Source organism: Canis lupus, chromosome 7, assembly GCF_011100685.1.
Source record: "Canis lupus familiaris isolate Mischka breed German Shepherd chromosome 7, alternate assembly UU_Cfam_GSD_1.0, whole genome shotgun sequence".
Lineage (NCBI taxonomy): Eukaryota > Metazoa > Chordata > Mammalia > Carnivora > Canidae > Canis > Canis lupus.
Window position 1 is genome coordinate 38,502,978 of NC_049228.1, and position 19,602 is coordinate 38,522,579.

General features: G+C 47.4%; 1 protein-coding gene and 1 long non-coding RNA gene across 5 annotated transcripts in view; one reads left to right on the forward strand and one right to left on the reverse strand.

The window, feature by feature from the left end:
* Window positions 1-5,827: 5,827 nt before the first annotated feature.
* On the reverse strand, window positions 5,828-19,507 carry LOC111096716. 2 transcript variants are annotated; one of them, XR_005362274.1, is made up of 5 exons: window positions 19,398-19,507; window positions 18,954-19,164; window positions 14,908-15,064; window positions 6,528-7,339; window positions 6,122-6,357 (listed from the first exon to the last, which is right to left on the reverse strand). It is a non-coding gene; the product is annotated as an uncharacterized LOC111096716 (long non-coding RNA). The 2 variants fall into 2 exon arrangements; XR_005362273.1 differs by having other exon boundaries at window positions 5,828-7,339.
* The window catches only part of LIN9 (lin-9 DREAM MuvB core complex component), a 79,224-nt gene continuing 75,545 nt past the window's right edge, over window positions 15,924-19,602 (forward strand). For 2 of the 3 annotated variants that reach the window (XM_038542814.1, XM_038542815.1), the window contains exon 1: window positions 15,924-16,052. In XM_038542814.1, coding sequence (XP_038398742.1) covers window positions 15,974-16,052 — 79 coding nt within the window. In that variant the 5' untranslated portion in view covers window positions 15,924-15,973. The remainder of the gene's footprint in view (window positions 16,053-19,602) is intronic. The other variant, XM_038542816.1, reaches the window with a different exon arrangement.

The following is a 19,602-nucleotide window of genomic DNA, read 5'->3' on the forward strand; positions in this document are numbered from 1 at the left end:
CTGGCTCAGTCAGTAGAGCGAGCGACTCTTGATCTTGGGGTCATAAATTTGAGCCCCATGTTGGGTGTGGCAATGCCTTAAAAATAAAATATTTGAAAGAAAGAACAAAAGAAAAAAAAAAAAGAAATGATTTTGAAAAACACCGAAGTCAAATATTTAAATATCTTCTGTTCTTTGTTATTCCAAGAAACCCTCTTGGAACCACCAACTTGGAAATCCTTCGGATTTAATGGACAGTAACTTAGTTGCTGGGCTTAAATGAAATAAGGTGGCAGGGCAGCCCAGGTGGCTCAGCGGTTTAGCGCCCCCTTCAGCCCAGGGCCTGATCCTGGGGTCCCGGGATGGAGTCCCACGTTGGGCCCCCTGCATGGAGCCTGCTTCTCCCTCTGCCTGTGTCTCTGTGTCTCTCATGAATAAATAAATAAAATCTTAAAAAAAGAAAAAAAGAAGGTGGCAGAAAATGGGTGAATGGCTCTGGGCCCAGGCGCTGAGCACCGCCTCCAGCCACGGAGACAGTCCTGTTGTCCTGAGGCCTCAGCTCTCGATCAGTTGGCAAACATCAGGGGCTCAGTGCCCCTGCTCCGCTTTAGAACGAAACGGAAAAGAAAAGAAAGAAAGAAAAGTAAAGAGAAGAAAACAAGAACCAAATGGAACCACACGGTAGTTGGCAAGGACCTTGGATGGAAAACACAAAGGAGGGGAGTGAAGGGGTGACGTGGAAACCAGGCTGAGCCAGGGCTGGGGGAGAAGCCTCTGGGGTTGGTTTTGGAGACTGCACCTGTCCTTGCGGATTTCCCGATCACGAGTTGTGAGCACAAGTGCTGGAGCTGGACGGTCCTCGGGGTGTTTTATGGAGGGATTCCACGGAGGGGCTGCAAGATCTGGGCCATCTCAACTTTAACATGGAAACTTCTGTTGCATGCAGGTGTGTTGGTTTAAAAATGCGTCCACATGTTCTTTGGCGATTTTCCCTTCCAAGAGTGAAAGCTAATTTATTTCCCTTTCCACGTAGGTGGTATTCAGGTAATTGCTTCTAGAAAAATAGGGCCTGAAAGGCACTGACTGTGGCTGCTCCTTGCCATCTCTTAGTTTTCTCTGGGGGAAGCCTAGGGCCGTGTTGTGAGGACACCAGAAGCCGAGGCCATGGAGGGAGTGAGCCCCTGGGAAGGAGATCTGTGGGATGGATTCAGCCAGTGGATCAGGCTTCTCAGCCTTGGCACTATGAACAATTGTGGCTGGGTCATTTTCATCATGAGCTCAAAGCACCCATCTAAGCTGCTTCCCAATCCCTGACCCACAGAAACTGAGATAATATACTATAGATAATACCTACAACATATAATTAATACAATAAATAGCATATATAGAGTATCTAAAGTTCCTGGGGGTGATTTATTGTGCAGCCATAAATTCAATTCAATGCACATAGTTTTTCAGAGGAAAAGAAGAGTCTCTACCTTTCTTCTGGTTCTCAGGGGGCATCCTACTCCAAAAGGCTTGAGGATCCCAGATCTGGTCCAGCCTCCCAGCCAGTGTAAAATTCCTTTCCACAACATGCTTGAGCGCTGGTCAAAAGGACTGCTTGGATGGTCCCAGTTTTCTTACCTCATAAGGTCACTCAGTTTGTTAAAAAATTTGGCTGTACTGTACTGAGCCAAAATCTGCTGCCTGAGCTCCAGCCTGAGAGGCTGACCTGGTTTTTCAGATTTCCTTACCAGCTCTTGATCCCTGTCAAAACTTAGCTTCTCTATGCCCCTCTTTCACTTCTCCTCCTCTCCTTCAGCCCTCTACTCCTCTCCTTCCTCCCCCACCCTTTCTTCAGACCCTCGTTAACTAGTGAACTAATTCTTGCCATTCTGAAAATAACAGCTAGCAAAAGCTCGTGCATATTCTGTTTAACACTCCTGGAAATAAGAGTGTTGGACAAATCATTTCAGGAGTGCTCTCTGCTGGTGGAGGTCCCCACTTGAGTTCAGGGCATTGGCAACTTGCAGTTGCTGGGCCTTTCTCTCCAAATTCCTTGAGGTCCTGGACATGCTGCAAACAGTTTCTTCCTGCCAGCTCCCTGGAACTGCTGTGATGTTTGAGGACTCTGGCTACCCTGACTTGCCTGCCCATCTTTCCTTTCCTGGGCTGCTACCTCCAGGGCCCCTATAGTTTCTGTTGCAATCCAACCTGATACTTCTTCGCTTCTTTGGGTTTGTTTTGTTTCTTGTTTTAAAGATTTTATTTATTTATTCATGAGAGACACAGAGAGAGAGAGAGAGGCAAAGACATAGGCAGAGGGAGAAGCAGGCTCCATGCAGAGAGCCCGATGTGGGACTTGATCCCAAGACCCTGGGATCATGCCCTGGGCGGAAGGCAGATGCTCAACCACTGAGCCACCCAGGCGTCCCTCGTGCACCTCTTTGACACAGGTCCAGCCCTATGACTTCCAAAGCTGGCCACTGTGGGCCAGAACCACTTGCCAGAAACAAAATAGCTGCATAAAGAGAAACCACAGAGCAATGAACCTCTTTCCAGAACCCATTCAATCAAGGAGAATGCAAGACTTTCATTGGCTGAGAGCTCACGCAGTAGGAGGCCCATGCTGGCGCTCATTGGCTCAGGCACACAGCACAGCCGGCTCGTCTTGGCTAAGACTGCAGACATGAAGGTACTCTTAGAGCAGGGGAAAGAGTGACCCGGTCCTGTGAAAATTTGTGCTTGGGTGTTGTTTGAAAGATTTTATTTATTTATTCATCAGACACACACACACACACACACAGAGAGAGAGAGAGAGAGAGAGAGGGGCAGAGACACAGAGAGAGAAGCAGGCTCCATGCAGGGAGCCCGATGTGGGACTCGATCCCAGGATCCTGGGATCACACCCTGGGCAGAAGGCAGACGCTCAACCGCTAAGCCACCCAGGCATTCCTATTTGTTTCTTAAATAAAAATATTTCTAAAGATAAGTAACCTTGTAACGAGTTAGTGCTAGCAGGATGGCATTATGTAAGAATATGCACATATATTTACTCTCCTATTTAGAAAATAGACTAACCAAATTAAAAGCATTTGTCTCCTGAAAAGCCCTAACAATTTATTCTAACAATAGAACTTTTACATGCCTTGTGCTGACTTTGGCCACCTGGGATAAATTTGATAAACTCTCAAAAGCAGTTGATATGCTTGCCTGTGTGTTTCTCTGTTTTATTTTTTTATTTTTTAAAGATTTTATTTATTCATGAGAGACAGAGAGAGACAGAGAGAGAGGCAGAGACACAGGCAGAGGGAGAAGCAGGCTCCATGCAGGGAGCCCGACGTTGGACTCGATCCTGGGTCTCCAGGATCACACCCTGGGTTGAAGACAGACGCTAAACCGCTGAGCCACCCGGGGATCCCCCTGTTTCTCTGTTTTAGACTGAGATCCAAGCAGGCAGGACCCATGTTCTGTTTGTCTTTGTATCCTTCAGTCCTCCATGTACAGATAATGAGTTTGTACACTGTACAAGGATGCCCAGCCAGGGGAGTGAGCCTGGGCTTAATACCAGTCTGTTCTTCCTTAATCAAACTCCACAACTTGGGGTTGTGTCTATCCAGGAGTGTAGTTCTATTTTATCTGATTCATAAATATCATTCCCTAAGAGTGCCCTTTGACTTTTCATCTCCTGAACATTGTGGGAACCCAATAAATGTTTGCTGGAAGAGGAAATGAATCCATGAAAGAATTAATGGACATACTTTGCTCTTAGGGAGGTGATTTTGTTGTTGTTGTTCTTGTTGTTGCCAGTGCAACAATCATTCCCCACCTTCCCAGCCCCATTTTTTTTTCCTATTCCCCCACCCCCATCCCACTCCTCTACCCCTAACCTATACTCAGGGTGAATCCTTAGGAGCCTAAGACAGTGGTACTGAATCTTGGCTACACATTTGGTACTTTTAAAATCCCTATGCCGAGGGCACATCCCAGCCCAATTGAAGTGGACCAGGGTGAGGTGGGCATCAGGCATCCACAGTTTTTAAACCTCCTCAGCTGATTCCACACCCGCAAGGCAGCTGGTCGATAACCTGACATTGGTGATCTAAGCCAATCACGGTGGTCCCATTCCCCTTGGTGGCACACAGCTTAGGACAAAGCATGTGGCCCAATTCTGGTCCATGAGGCTTGAGGGGAACTTCGCCAGGGGCTTTGGGAAAAGAGGTCCTCATGGAGGTAAGGTAGAAGAGTTGGCTCCTTCCCCTGGGCACCCCGATGATTGCACACGTGGATGTGGTAACCATCAGACACCATGAGAAGAGCTCTCTGCTTCTCCAGGACAAGCTGATGTGCTGAGGGGGGCAGGCTGACAACAGGGGCAGGACCCAGGTCCCTGATACCTTCCCCAAACTGCACGACCCCCAGCCTGAAGACACATCATTTCCTTATCATTCAAAGACTTACAAAGGTATAACTGATATGGTTAAGAGTTCTCGATATGTAAAAGACTTTAAAAAGATTCACTTCATTGGAGGAAAAGTTTCATGATAGTGTGTGTATGTGTGGGGGAGGAGAAAGAGAGAGCAAGAAAGAGAGAGAGAGAGATCGAGAGATCATGTGTTTCCCCCAGAGGAAAGCAAGGAGGAGAGGAGCAATTGAAACACAACATGAAAACAGAGGAGGAGAGAGGACTAAACAGCCAAGAGCTAGGGGCTCCTGGCTGGTTCAGAAATCTTGGGGTTGTGAGTTCAAGTCCCATGTTGGATGTAGAGATTACTTGAAATCTTTAGGGGCACCTGGGTGGCTCAGTCAGTGAAACATCTACCTTTGGCTCAGATCATGATCTCAGGGTCCTGAGATCGAGTCCTGTATGGGGCTCCCTGCTCCACGGGGAGTCTGCTGCTCCCTCTCCCTCTGCCCCTCCCCCCTGTTCATGTGTGTGCCCTTTTTTTTTTTTCCCTTTTTTTTTAAGATTTTATTTATTTATTCATGAAAGACACAGAGAGAGAGAGAGAGAGAGAGAGAGAGAGGCAGAGACACAGGCAGAGGGAGAAGCAGGCTCCATGCAGGGAGCCCAACGTGGGACTCAATCCTGGGACTCCAGGATCATGCCCTGGGCTGAAGGGCAGGCACTAAACCGCTGAGCCACCCAGGGATCCCCTGTGCTCTCTCTCAAATAGTAGAATCTTAAATAAAATGAAATCTTTATTTAAAAAAAGCCAAGACCTAAATACAGACAAAAATTGGGGAGGAAATTATGCTTTAGAAGAGGAATTAGAATCATAAAGGAAGAAGTTAGGTTGGAGGAGGTGCTAAATAATTTTGAGGACAAAAATGCTGGTGATCAATGGAGTCGCAACATGGTTGCTGAACACAGAGGCCCAAGGGGAGGATTAGAACCCAAGAGCTAAGGTGGTAAGAGAAACAATAAATTCCAGGACCAGGTGGGAGCCAGGGAATGCACAAATAGTCATTAATACCCACTCTGTGTTTACTCATGCAGGTGACACCATAAATCCAACAACACTCGCAACCAAAGTATAAGATTTCCTCTCAAGAAGCCATTGGAGAGCACTCCATCCTGCACATAAGATGCATGCAATAAATATTAGTTGAGTCAACCAGGGACAATATATGATCAAGGAGCAAATTGTTGGATCAAGGCTATTATGTCTTTGGGATGCAGAGAAGGGGAAATTGGCAGACTTGCTGGAATGATTCTAGAAGGGACCACGAAACATAGGAGCTGGGTCTTGAAACATACAAAAGATTTACTCGGGCAGAGAAAATGGGCACAGACTCAATGACATCAGGGTGATGAATTTGCAATCGTGGATCCCTGGCAGTTGTGACAGGCCAAATAATTTCTATTACTATGATTCAGAGACAAGTACACTATTGACACAGTTACATTTGATGTATGACTACTTGTTTTTAATTTGAAAAAAGTAAAGTATTCCATTCAAACAGAAAAACATATGAAGCTGGGAGCAACTAAGGAAATCCTTGTGCCACTCTTTTCAATGTCAGTAGTTTATACATATTTTTTCTTCACAGATTTTTATTTATTTGAGAGACAGAGGGAAAGTAAGTGAGAGACAGAGCATGAATGGGGTAAGGAGCAGAGAGAGAGAAGCAGACTCACCACTGAGCAGAGTCTGATGTGGGACTCAATCCCAGGACCCCAGGATCAAGCCCTGTGCCAAAGGCAGACACTCAACCACTGAGCCACCCAGGCATCTCATCTGACTCTTGATTTTGGCTTGTCATGATCTCAAGTACCCGAAATCAAGCTCCACATTGTGCTCCACACTCAGCTTGAGTGGAGCACAGCTCCCCTTGGAGCCAGCTTGAGATTCTCTTCCTCTCTTGCTCATGATCTCTCTCAAATAAATACATCTTTAAAAAAATAAAAAATAAAGATGAAGGAGATCATTTTAAGACCATTTTCCAGCTTTGTTCTGAATTGGCTGTTTCACTCCATTTGCATTACAATCTAATCAAGTAGGTTACATTATAATCATCATTCAACACAAGGAGATAAGGCCTAAAGAGGTAAAGTCACTTACTTGTCCAAGGCACTGTGATAGTTGGTTAAGCTGATGGCCCCCAGGAACTATGCCTCCTAGTATGTACTCCCCTCACTTGGCATCTCAGCAGACCCATGGCTTGCTTTAACAAACAGAATGTGGCAGAAGTGATATTGGGCCAGTTCCAGCTTCCTGGTAGCTTCTGTTGTGCTCAGAAATCTGGCTGTTCTGCTGGAAGGGCTGGGTGGGGAGGTTAGCTGGAGGACCCCGGGGCTGGAGCTGGAGCTGGAGCCAGAGCCTGCATGGAGTCAGCGGGCTTCCCATAATTGAATACTTAAATGTATTACATGATTTTACTTAACTCTACTAGAAATATCTACTAAAAGGCCTCAGCTGTGAATTAAAAAAACCCAGAGGGAAGATCCTCATTTTACTGTATCAATAAACTGAGGACTGTCGGCTTACCTGCATCTACCTGGGGTACAGTGAGTGATGGATACAGTCAGTATTTACTCAGAAATGAATATGATTATCCAAAAGCAGAGTTCTGACACATTTTGAAAAAGCTAATCCCAATGAAAACAAAGTATTTACTTGAGTTGTCTTTTTTGTTTTATTCATGGAATAAAAGTGTTTTATTATCCTGTGTTTCCTTATCCTGTGGACACATATGTGTCCCGAAGGGATAGCTTTCCTAGATTAGAATCCAAAAGCCAGGGATCCCTGGGTGGTTCAGCGGTCTGGTGCCTGCCTTTGGCCCAGGGCGCGATCCTGGAGTCCCGGGATCGAGTCCCACGTCGGGTTCCCTGCATGGAGCCTGCTTCTCCCTCTGCCTCTCTCTCTCTGTGTGTCTATCATAAATAAATGAATGAATAAATAAATCTTTAACAACAACAACAAAAAAGAATCCAAAAGCCACTCTATGGAGCTGTCCAACCCTCTGGTTTGGGAAGCTCTGATGACAAGGCGCTCCTCCTTGTGCAGCCTTGGTCTCCTGTGCTCCCTCATCAGTGTCCCCCAATTCAGGTAGGAATTCTGGACGATGATTTTTCATGTGTATGTGTGCTATAGGTCTTTCTACTTTCCCTCCCATGGGATAACCTGTCATAACTTTTTCATAGTTTGTTACACAAGATATCTGGTGAAAGAGGTTGCTATTATTCCTTCAAGGAAGTGGTGTTCTTAGTTCTGGCCCCATTTCACAGGCTGAAAAACAGAGGCCTCCAGAAATCACCTAGGGTACACCAATTTTGCTGAGCCAAGTCTTTAGAAGTAGTGCCTCAGAAATACAACAGACATTTAGTTCGTTTTGGGTACAAATCAGCAAAAAAGGTAGGTGACGAGGGGGGGCAGGGAGCTGGTTTTACATGCTGGGATGTGAGTCTTGTGTTTTATCTTAGTGTCCCTGTTTACTTCTCATTAGAGCCCCAGGAAATAAGTCTAATGATGCTTTCTGCTTTGTTTCATTTTGTTTGAACCAAATGATACTTTACTTGGGTCTCAGGAGAAACAGGTATTTGATGACCCTCCTAAGGGTCATTCTAAAGAAACAGGATCTGTCAAGAATTCAATTTGCGGGATCCCTGGGTGGCGCAGCGGTTTAGCGCCTGCCTTTGGCCCAGGGCGCGATCCTGGAGACCCAGGATCAAATCCCACATCGGGCTCCCGGTGCATGGAGCCTGCTTCTCCCTCTGCCCCCCACCCTCTCTCTCTCTCTTTCTCTCTCTGTGTGTGTGACTATCATAAATAAATAAAAATTAAAAAAAAAAAAAAAAAAAAAGAATTCAATTTGCGTCTACCTGCAGTCACTTGGTTCCAGTGGGAGAAGTCGCTTCTCTTTCCTGTGTAGTTTGCAAAATAGTAAGTAGCACGCTTGGCGAAAAGACAGTGGAAAGGACATTTGGATACTGTTATGTCTTTTCTTTGGTCTTTGGTTTGCAGCTATCATTGAAAATTGCCCAGAAGAGTGTCTTTGATTTTGCATTTTCATTAAGTGGCTTAGAAAAGCATTCTGTAAAAAGTGACTCCCAAGGGTTTTTGATGGAGACAAAACCCAAAAAGTCTGAAAATATGGTTCTTCTAAGAGCTTTATTGGGATATAATTCATATACCAAATGTGTCACCTATTTAAAATGTACAATTCAATGGTTTTTAGTAGAGTTGTACAAACATCACTATAGCCAATCAGTCGATTTTTTAAAAGATTTTATTTATTTATTCATGAGAGGCAGAGAGAGAGAGAGAGAGAGAGAGAGAGAGAGAGAGGCAGAGACACAGGCAGAGGGAGAAGCAGGCTCCATGCAGGGAGCCTGAGGTGGGACTCGATCCCAGGTCTCCATGATCACGCCCTGAGCTGAAGGCAGCGCTAAACTGCTGAGCCACCGGGGCTGCCCAATCAAACGATTTTAGAACATTTTCATCACTGCCAAAAGAAACCTTGTACCTTTAGCAATCTGATATCCTGCCACACCCCAGCCCCCAGTCAACTGATGACCTACTTTCTGTCTCTATTTGCTTATTCTGGACATTTCTTATAAATGGAATCATACGATATGTGGTCTTCTGTGACTGGCTGCTTTCACTTAGGATGCTTTTAAGGTTCATCTATGTTGTAGTACTTCACTTCTGAAGAATATTCTGTTATAGGGGATCTCTGGGTGGCTCAGCAGTTTAGTGCCTGCCTTTTGCCCAGGGCGCGATCCTGGAGTCCCAGGATCAAGTCCCGCGTCGGGTTCCCGGCATGGAGCCTGCTTCTCCCTCCTTGTGTGTCTCTGCCTTTCTCTCTCTATCATAAATAAATAAATCTTCTTAAAAAAGAATATTCTGTTATATGGATGTAGCTTTTTAAAAAGTGGCTGCTTTTATTATAAAATAAAAACTTTAATTGACTGCACCTGGGTGGTACAGTCAATTAAACGTCTGACTTTTGGTTTCGGCTAAGGTTGTGATCTTAGGGTCCTGAGATTGAGCCCTGGGTCTGGCTCTGTGTTGGGCACTGAGTCTGCCTGAGGTCCTCTTTCCTTCTTCAGCCCCTCTCCCCCGTACTCTCACTCTCTCTAATTTAAAAAAAATTTACTATAGAAAAGTGATAAATGCAGCTACAAAGAAAATAAAAATCACACATAATCCCACTACCCCTGGGACGCCTGGGTGGCTCAGCGGTTAAGCATCTGCCTTCAGCTGGGGGTGTGATCCTGGAGTCCTGGATCAAGTCCCACGTCGGGCTCCCTACATGGATCCTGCTTCTCCCTCTGCCTGTGTCTGCCTCTCTCTCTCTCTCTCTCTCATGAATAAGTAAATAAAATCTCAAAAAAAAAAAAAAGTAATCCCACTACCCAGGGACAGCCACTGCTGCGTATGTTTTGTTCTGGATTTTAGTTCACGCATGTATATGTGTAAATGGAATCATACTGTGTGTACTGTTTGTGCAACATGGACTTTTTTTACTGTTGTTAAATATACATAATATATAATTCTCCATTTTAACCATTTTTATTTTTAATTTATTTTTTTTAAAGCTTTTATTTATTCATGAGAGACGCAGAGAAAGAGGCAGAGACACTGGCAGAGAGAGAAGCAGGCTCCTCACAGGGAGCCCAATGCAGGACTTGATCCCAGATCCCGGGATTATGCCCTGAGCTGAAGGCAGATGCTCAACTGGTGAGCCACCCAGGCATCCCATTTTAACCATTTTTTTTTAAAGATTTTATTTATTTATTCATGAGAGATAGAGAGAGAAAGAGGCAGAGACACAGGCAGAGGGAGAAGCAGGCTCCATGCAGGGAACCTGACATGGGACTCGATCCCAGGTCTCCAGGATCACACCCTGGGCTGAAGGCGGTGCTAAACCACTGAGCCACCTGGACTGCCCCATTTTAACCTTTTTTAAAAAAGATTTTAAGTCATCTCCACTCTGAGCGTGGGGCTTGAACATACAACCCCCGAGACCAAGAGTTGCACGTTCCACTGAAAGAGCTGGCTGGGTACCATTTTAACTTTTAAGTGTATAGTTTGGGGGTATAGTGTACAGTCCCATCGCTCTGCAACCATGGCTATCCATCTCCATTTCATTCCAAACTGAAATTCAGTACCCCCTACACAATGACTACCCCCGGCAACCACAGTTCTGTTTTTTGGCTCTACAAAGGTAACTGCTCTGGGTACTTCATGTAAGCGAGATCCTTACCGTATCTGTCTGTTTGCGACTGGCTTATCTTATTCGGCATAATGTCTTCAAAGCATATCTGAGAACTTTCCTTTTTTTTTTTTTTTTTTTTTTTTTTTTTTAAGAGAGCATAAGAGTCAAGGGGAGGAATCTCAAGCAGGCTCCATGTTCAGCACAGAGCTCAACATGGGGCTGGGTCGTGGATCCAGGACCATGACCTGAACCAAAATCGAGTCAGACGCTCAACCAACTGAGCCACCCAGGCACCCCTCTTATGTCATTTTAAATTGGAATACACAATTTAACAGCCTTGTAATGGATGTGTTATTGTCACACCACAGGGGGAGAGGCTGAGGCAGGGAGAGTGGGCCAGGTTCCTGATTCTTTCACCTGCTGGATGTTGTCCTTGAACAAGGTTCCAAGCTATTGGGAGAATCGAGTAAGCCAATGACTTAAACTCTTTCTCATAAATATCCAACAAAGAACCTCACTGAAAATAGTAGCTTAGTGCCTTGCTTGTAGTCCCACAGTTAACATGTGGTAGGATATGGGGCTGGGACACAGCTTCAGGCTTCAGAGTATAAGAAGACTCATTTAGGGTTTTTGCTTAACATGCAGATTACCAACTATCTATAGAAAACCTGAAAGACTCCACCAAAAAACTGCTTCAACTGATAAATGAATTCAGTGGAATCACAGGATATAAAATCAATGTGCATAAATCTGTTGCATTTCTGTGCATGAAGAAGCAGCACAAAGAAAAAGAAAACAATCCCATTTAAAAATGCACCAAAACCTAACCCAAGAGGTGAAAGACCTGTGCTCTGAAAAGTATAGAACACTGATTAAAGCAACTGAAGGCGAAATGCAAAGACAGTCCATGCTCATGGATTGGAAGAACAAATATTGTTTTTATTTTTAAAGATTTTATTTATTTATTCATGAGAGAGAGAGAGGCAGAGACACAGGCAGAAGGAGAAGCAGGCGCACTGCAAGGAGCCCGATGTGGGACTCGATCCCAGACCCCAGTATCACACCCTGATCCAAAGGCAGACATTCAACCACTGAGCTACCCAGGCATCCCAAGAACAAATATTGTTCAAATGTCTCTACTACCTCAAACAATTTACACATTCAATGCAATCCCTATCAAAATACCAACAGCACTCTTCACAGAACTAGAACAATCCTAAAATTTACATGGAACCACAAAAGACACCGAATAGCCAAAACAATCTTGGAAAAGCCAAGGTGGAAACATCAAAATTTTAGACTTCAAATTTTATTACAAAGCTGCAGTGATCAAGACAGTATGGTACTGGCCCAAAAATAGACACATAGATTAACAGAACAGAAAACCCAGAAATAAACCCACAATTATATGATCAACTAATCTTTGACAAGGCAGGAAAGAATATCCAATGGGGAAAAGATAGTCTTTTTATAGTAAATGATGCTGGGAAAACTGGACAGCCATGTGCAAAAGAATGAATTTGGACAACTTTCTCACACCATACAGAAAAATTTACTCAAAATGGATCAAAGGCCTAAATGTGAGACCTGAAACCATAAAACTCCTAGATAAGAACACAGAGAATAATCTCTCCAACATCAGCCATAGCAATGTTTTTCTAGATATGTCTCCTGAGGCACGAGAAATAAAAGCAATATAAAGTATTGGGACATTAAAATAAAAAGCTTCTGTAAGGGAGCTAGGGTGGCTCAGAGGTTGAGCGTCTACCTTTGGCTCGGGGCGTGATCCCGGAATTCTGGGATCAAGTCCCGAGATCGAGTCCCACATCAGGCTCCCTGCACAGGACCTGCTTTTCCCTCTGCCTATGTCTCTGCCTCTCTGTGTCTCTCGTGAATAATTTTTTTTTTTTAAAGCTTCTGTAAAGGAAACACTCAACAAAAACAAAAGGCAACCTAGAGAATGAGAGAAGATATTTGCACATGAAATATCCAATAAAGGGTTAGTATGCAAAATATATAAAGAACTATACAATTCAACGCCATAAAAACAAATAATCCAACTAAAAATGGGCAGAAGACATGAACAGACATTTCTCCAAAGAAGACATACAGATGGGGCAGCCGGGTTGGCTCAGCGGTTTAGCACCGCCTTCAGCCCAGGGCATGATTCTGGAGAGCTGGGATGGAGTCCCATGTCAGGCTCCCTGCATGGAGCCTGCTTCTCTCTCTGCCTGTGTCTTTGCCTCTCTCTCTGTGTCTCTCATGAATAAATAAATAAAATCTTTAAAATATAAAAATAAATAAAAATAAAACCAGTTAAAAAAGAAAAAAGAAGACATACAGATGACCAACAGACACACAAAAAGATGCTCAACATCACTTGGCATCAGGGAAATACAAATCAGAACTACAATGAGAGGGAGAGAGGGATGCCTGAGTGGCTCAGCAGGTTAGTGTCTGCCTTCGGCCCAGGGCATGATCCTGGGGATCCAGGATCGAGTCCCACATCAGGCTCCCTACATGGAGCCTACTCCTCTCTCTGCCTATGTCTCTGCCTCTCTGTGTGTTTCTCATGGATAAATAAATAAATAAATCTTTTTAAAAAAACAGGGATGTCTTGGTGACTCAGCAGTTTACGTCTGCCTTTGGCCCAGAGTGTGATCCTGGGGTCCCGGGATCAAATCCCACATCAGGCTCCCTGTATGGAGCCTGCTTCTCTCTCTATGTCTCTCATGAAAAAATAAATAAAATCTTTAAAAAACAAAACTGCAATGAGATACCACCTCACAGCTGTCAGAATGGCTAAAATCAACAACACAAGCACAACAGGTGTTGGTGAGGATGTGGAGAGAAAGGAACTTTCCTGCTCTGTTGGTGAGAATGCAAACTGGTGTCGTTATTGTGGAAAGCAGTATGGAGGTTCCTCAAAAAGTTAAAATAGAAAAAAAAAGTTAAAATAGAACTAGTTTATGATCCAGTAATCACATTCCTGGATATTTACCCCAAAGAGCATAAGAACATTAACTCAAAGGGAAACAAGCATCCCTGTGTTTACAACAGCATTATCTACAATATGGAAGCCGCCCAAGTGCCCACTGATGGACAAATGGATAAAGATGTGGTATATATACATAATGGAATATTACTCAGCCATAAAAAAAGAATGAAATTTTTCATGTTGTTTGCAACAACATGAATAGACCTAGAGAGCATTATGCTAAGTGAAGTAGATCAGAGAAAGACAAGTGCCATACGATTTCACGCACATGTGGAATTTAAGAAACAAGGAAACAGAGGAAAAAAAGAAAAAGACATTAGGATGCCTGGGTGGTCAGCGGTTGAGTGTCTGCCTTCAGCTCAGACTGTGATCCCGGGATCAGGGATCAAGTCCCGCATCAGGCTCCCTGTGAGGAGCCTGCTTCTCCTTCTGCCTATGTCTCTGCCTCTCTCTCTGTGTCTGTCTCTCATGAATAAATAAATAAATCTTTAAAGAAAAAAGACAAACCAAGAAACAGACTCTTTATACAGAAGATGATCACTGAGGGAGGTAGGTGGGAGTATGGGGGGAACAGGTGATGGGGATTAAGGGGTGCACCTGTCCAGACGAGCAGCAGGTGATGTACGGAAGTGCTGAATCACTGAGTCATACAACTGGAATTAATATTACACTGTATGCTAACAATACTGGAATTTTAAAAAAAAGTTTAAGAAAACAAGAAAAAATAAAATGCAGATTATCAGAAGAAGGGCCTAAAATTACTTAACAGCTGGCCTGCTGTTACATGTGAAATCTGCATTAAGTTTTATCGCCTTAGTCTAATGATACATTGACCATGGGTTACTCTGCCAAAGTTGACTTACTCCAGTCCTCTATTTTTTCCATTCTCAGAGCTGACCTTTTCTTGAACTCATCCCCAAATGGGTAGGACTTACTCCCACCTGCTGACAACAGGGACTCCTGGTTTGCAGCTTCTTAGAATGTAAATCAGAATGTGTTTAGAAGGCAGGGAGGCGTTCAATTAGCGAAGTCAGCGTTATTTTGTAAAACTGAATTTTCTTCACCACACCCCAGCAGCACCCAGTGTCTAAGGCAGAAGCTGGCAGCACCGGTGACACTCCCGACTGCAAAGTGGTGCTAGCAATAGCAAACATCTGAGCCACATCGGGCGAGAAACTATAATCAGGCCTGTACCTCTCTACCAACTCGCTGAATCCTTAAAACGCTCTGTGATCATCTGCACTTTGCACAGGAGAAGAGGCACAGAGATTTAAGAAACAAACCTGCGGAGCGCCTGGGGTGGCCCAGCTGGTTAAGGCCCAACGCTTGGGTTCAGCTCAGGTGGTGAGATGGAGCCCTGCAATCAGCCTCCCAGGCTCAGCGACGAGTCTGAGATTCTCTCCGCCTGCCCCTCCAGAGCCTCGCGGTAGTGCTCTCTCCCTAAATAAATGTTTAAAAAAAAAAAAAAAAGAAGAAGAAGAAGAAGAAGAAGAGGAGGAGGAAACAAACTTGCAATATAGATTATACAACTGGTAGCCAGAGCCGCACCCGGGCCCTAGCGCCAGGTGCAGACAGGTCTGTCCTCCCTTGCCTGCCGGCTCGCAGCAGCTTCCCCGCCACCACCGACAGGGGCTGGGCGGCCTCTGCTCTGCTCTCACCGCGCCGCAACCCGCCGCCCGCGTTTCTGTTTTGCAGCAGCGATGCTCTCTCCAGGGCCCGGCTCCCCCTGCTCCGGCGCTCTCAGCAAGTCTGGGTGCCGACTGGCCTCAGCGGCCCGCCCCGTCTGCACCCCAGCTCCAGGCACTCACCTGTGCTGTACCGTCGTTGCCTCACTGCCCCCCCCCCCCCCCCCCCCCCCCCCCCCCCCGCCTTGCCGCAGACCCCCTTGGTTCCCGGAGCTGCCGCCAGCAGGGCAGCTGCCCGGGCCGGTGACCGGGCCGGGGCCCTCCCGCAGGCCCACAGATGCCGCCCGCCCGCCGCGTCTCCCCCCCCGCAGCCGCAGCCCCGCGGGGCGGACCCGGGGCGGGCTCCGTGCGGGCCTCCGGCAGCCGCGCCCCGCGCCCCGCGCCCGGCCTGGCGGCGCGGCCTCCTCCGCCACCCTCCCCCTCCCCCTCCCGCTCCCGCCCGCGGCCGGCCGGGGCGGGGGGCCGGGCCCGGGGACCGCGGGGCGGGGGGGGCGCGGCGCCGGGCCCGCTCGGCCGGACCCCTCCCCGGCGGCCGCGGGCGGAGCCGACCCGCCCGGGCGGGCCGCGGCGGGAGCGGGAGCGGGAGCGGGAGCGGGAGCGGCAGCGCCGCGGGCAGCGAGCTCCGCATTCGAACCTCCCTCGCAAAGACAGTCTCCGCCCCACAATGCACCGCGGCGGGCAGCCTTTGAAAAAGCGGCGCGGCTCGTTCAAGATGGCGGAGCTCGACCAGTTGCCTGACGAGAGTGAGTAGCGCCTCAAAGCGCCCCTCGCCTCCCGCCGGCCGCCCGCCCCCGGGCCGCGCCGGCCGGGGTGGGCGGCCGTGCCCTCCGCCGGGCGAGCGGGCCGGCTGCCAGCGCCCCGCGCTCCCCCGGCGCTCCCACCCTGGGGTTGCCGCCGCGTCGCCGCCTTTGTTATGGTGCCTGTGTGAGCCGCTTTCTGGGGTGGTGTGAGCGCCGGGGCCGGAAACCGGGAGCCCGGGGGCCCCGCGCGCGCGGCGGAGGCGGGGGCCGCGGCCGGGTGGGGGAGGAGCGGCCGCGGGGCCGCGGGGGCCGTCCGCGCCGCCTGCCCCGCTCGCCCGGCGCCCAGGGACGCCCGGGGGGTTATGTAAGCCGTCCCGCCGGGGCCGCGCGGGGCGGGAGCTGGGGAGGGGCGGCCGGCCCGGGGTCGCGTCCAGGCGCGGCGCCTGCCTCTGCAGGAGCTCGGGGTCCCCGTTGCCCTCCCCGCGACCCCCCCCCGGGGCGTCCACCCCTGGAAGCGTTTCCGTGTCACCGGGCCGGCCCCTTCCTCTGGGACCACAGGTGGCTGTGGCCCTTCCCGGGGGGGGGGACGGGGGGCAGCGGGCCCCGGCCCCGGCCCGCAGACTTCCTGGTGTGCTCCGGTGCCCTCGGAGCACGGAGGGGGCGGGGGAGCCTCTGCGCGGCTGCACGCGCGGCGCCCCTGCTGACACCCACCCTGCCACTGCCCGCCTTGACCCTGTGTGGCCCCCCCCCCCCCCCCCCCCCCCCCCCCCCGCCTCTGACCCGCGCGCTCCCCCGCGTTGAGGAAGTGCCAGCACCAGTTCCCTAGTTTCTGCACGACTGGACTGGGGTCTTGTCATTTACAGTGTTGCGGGAAGCGTGGGAAAAGGCAGGTACTTGACTTCATTACAGAAGGGTCCTGGCCCACACTGTTACTCAGTTGGTGTGTGCCTCTGGGTGAAACAAACAAACCCAAGTCTCAATCACTGCTCAACCAACTGTGCGACCCTCGGGCAAATAGACCCTTTTAAAAGGAGAGCCCTGTACAGCCCATTCTGTCTTCTTTGTGGGGGTCCTGTATCCTTAATGTGTTACAAAGTTAAAGGTTCAAGTTACCAAACTGGTGAAAAAGGGTTTGTATTTTAAATTTGTTCTAGACCAGAGCTACCTTCCAGTAGAATTTCCTGGTTGATGGAAATACTCTATTTTGTAACGTCCAGGAGGGTAGCCACTGGGCACCCTCAGATGTGGCTAGACTGGCCCAGGAACAGAATTTTAAGTTTTATTTTCATCGATTGAAATTTAAGTGGTCACAGGTGGCTAATGGCCACTTCGTTGGACAGGGCACATCGGTAGACCATGGATGAGTTTTATAGTTTCTTGTTTGGAGAGCACAGTTGTGATTTTAGATGCTCCCAAATAAGGGTGAACCTACTAAACAAAGCGCTTGTCATCTGAAAATCTTTGCTGTCTTAAGGATAAAGATGTTTTATCACGCCTGAGAAGTCACAACCACTAGACCTCTCATTTTGATTGCTGTGGTCATTCTGTTGAGATGACCAATGTTTTAAATGCCTTTTTTTTTTTTTTTAAGATTTTATTTATTTATTCATGAGAGACAGAGAGAGGTACAGACATAGGCAGAGGGAGAAGCCCACTGTGGGGAGCCTGATGCTGGAATCGATCCTGATCCCGGTACCATGACCTGAGTCAAAGGCATACACTCAACCACTGAGCCACCCAGGCCTCCCTAAGTGGCTTTCTTTTAACTGTCTTTTGAAATATTTGCTTGTCATCGTTAAACATTTATTGAGGACTTAACTGTGGTTCTTTGTAGAGACTTGGGACTCACAGTAGGGTTCAAATTCTAGCCACACTTTCAGACTATATAGCTGACATTTATATTTGTGACAGCTCTGCTGCATTGGGGTATATATAGGAGTACATCGTGTTTGTGTGGTGTAGCCCTTGTTTGGCTAGACCACAACTTGTAGAAAGCAGGAATTGCCTTACTCTGTTGGTCACACAGTGCTACGTATCAGGTATATGTAAATACTTGATTTATACTGAATGGAAGATAGGATGAGAGGCATGCCTAATAAACCTGGAGCGGAGTCTTGGAAAGGGAAGGAAAGTGATTTCAGTTTGATACTGGAAATAGTATGTTTCTTTGCAATTTTTTTTTTGTCAAAGAGGCTAGCTAATAAACTAGCCAATAGTCGGTATAACATTATCAATAATATAAGCTATCATTTGAGTGCATACTATGAACCAGATGCTATACAAAGTATATGATACACATTTACTCATTAAATGCTTATTTCAGTTGACTACATACTCTCACCAGCAGGATTGTGTGTATGAGGCTCCCTTCTGCCCAGACCTTTCCTCTGAGCTTCCGGACCCATATCCCTTGCTGTTTCACATCTCTTAGCTGCTTCAGTGGCCCCTCAGACCTCATGGGTTAAAGACCTACATCATAATTGCACCCCTCTAGGACAGAGATATTTCCAGGGGTCCTGTCTTAATGGCTCCACTGTGTGTTCCCTGAAACCTAAAAGCTAGCTTGGCCCTTCCATGTCCCACACTGAAGCCCATACTCGCATCTTGTGACTTTGATTCTCCACGTCTCAATCTGCCTACTTCTCACCATCTCCTGCCCCAGTCCAGGTGACACTCCTGGGCACCAGTCACCATTAACCCACACCCCGCCCCTACCCTGCAGCCTTCCTGCGGTCAGAGTGGTCCTTCCAGAATGTGTACATGTCATCCTGCTGCTTGGAACACTTTCGTAGCCACAAGAGCCTTTGGACTCTGGCCACACCCCACTTCTCCAGCTTCATTTTGTACCACTCTTTCTCTCATCCCTTTGGGCTAAATTTGGCCTTTTTCGTTCCCTGTACTCACCAGGCTTTCTTCTTCCTTCTTCCTTCTTCTTCTTTCTTCTTCTTTCTCCTCCTCCTTCCTCCTCCTCCTTTTCTTCTTCCTCCTTCTTCCTCAAGGCCTTTGCATATGCTGTTCTCATTACCTGGAATGCTCTTCCTTCCCCTCGCTTGCAGTTGACGGCTACTTATCCTTCAGATCCCATTTCAGCTTCTTTAGAAAATTATTTTCTGTCCTTGACAAAGATTACATCTTATTAAAGCTGTTACAGTGGCAACTTTACGATGGTTACATGCCTAACACCTGGCTCATGCATTTCTGGTTCCATGAGTAACACCTGGCACACTTCTCTGACCCTTTTCATGACCCTCTTCCCTTGCTAGCTAGTCCCTAAGCACACTGCCCTTTCCCCCTGTTCCTTGAATGTTCTAAATGTTCTATCTCGGGGCTTTTTTTTTTTTTTTTAACCTGTTATTTCTTTTGCCCAGACTCGTTGCTTTGGCCTCCTACTCCCTCAAGATGAGTCCTTTTTAGATGTAACCTTCCCAGAAAACCTTCTCTCACTACCTTGTGTAAAGCAACCCCCACCCCCCACCCCAGATCACCTCATTTGTTTCCTTTATGACAACTGCTATGTATCATTATCACTACATACTGGCTTATATAATGTGTG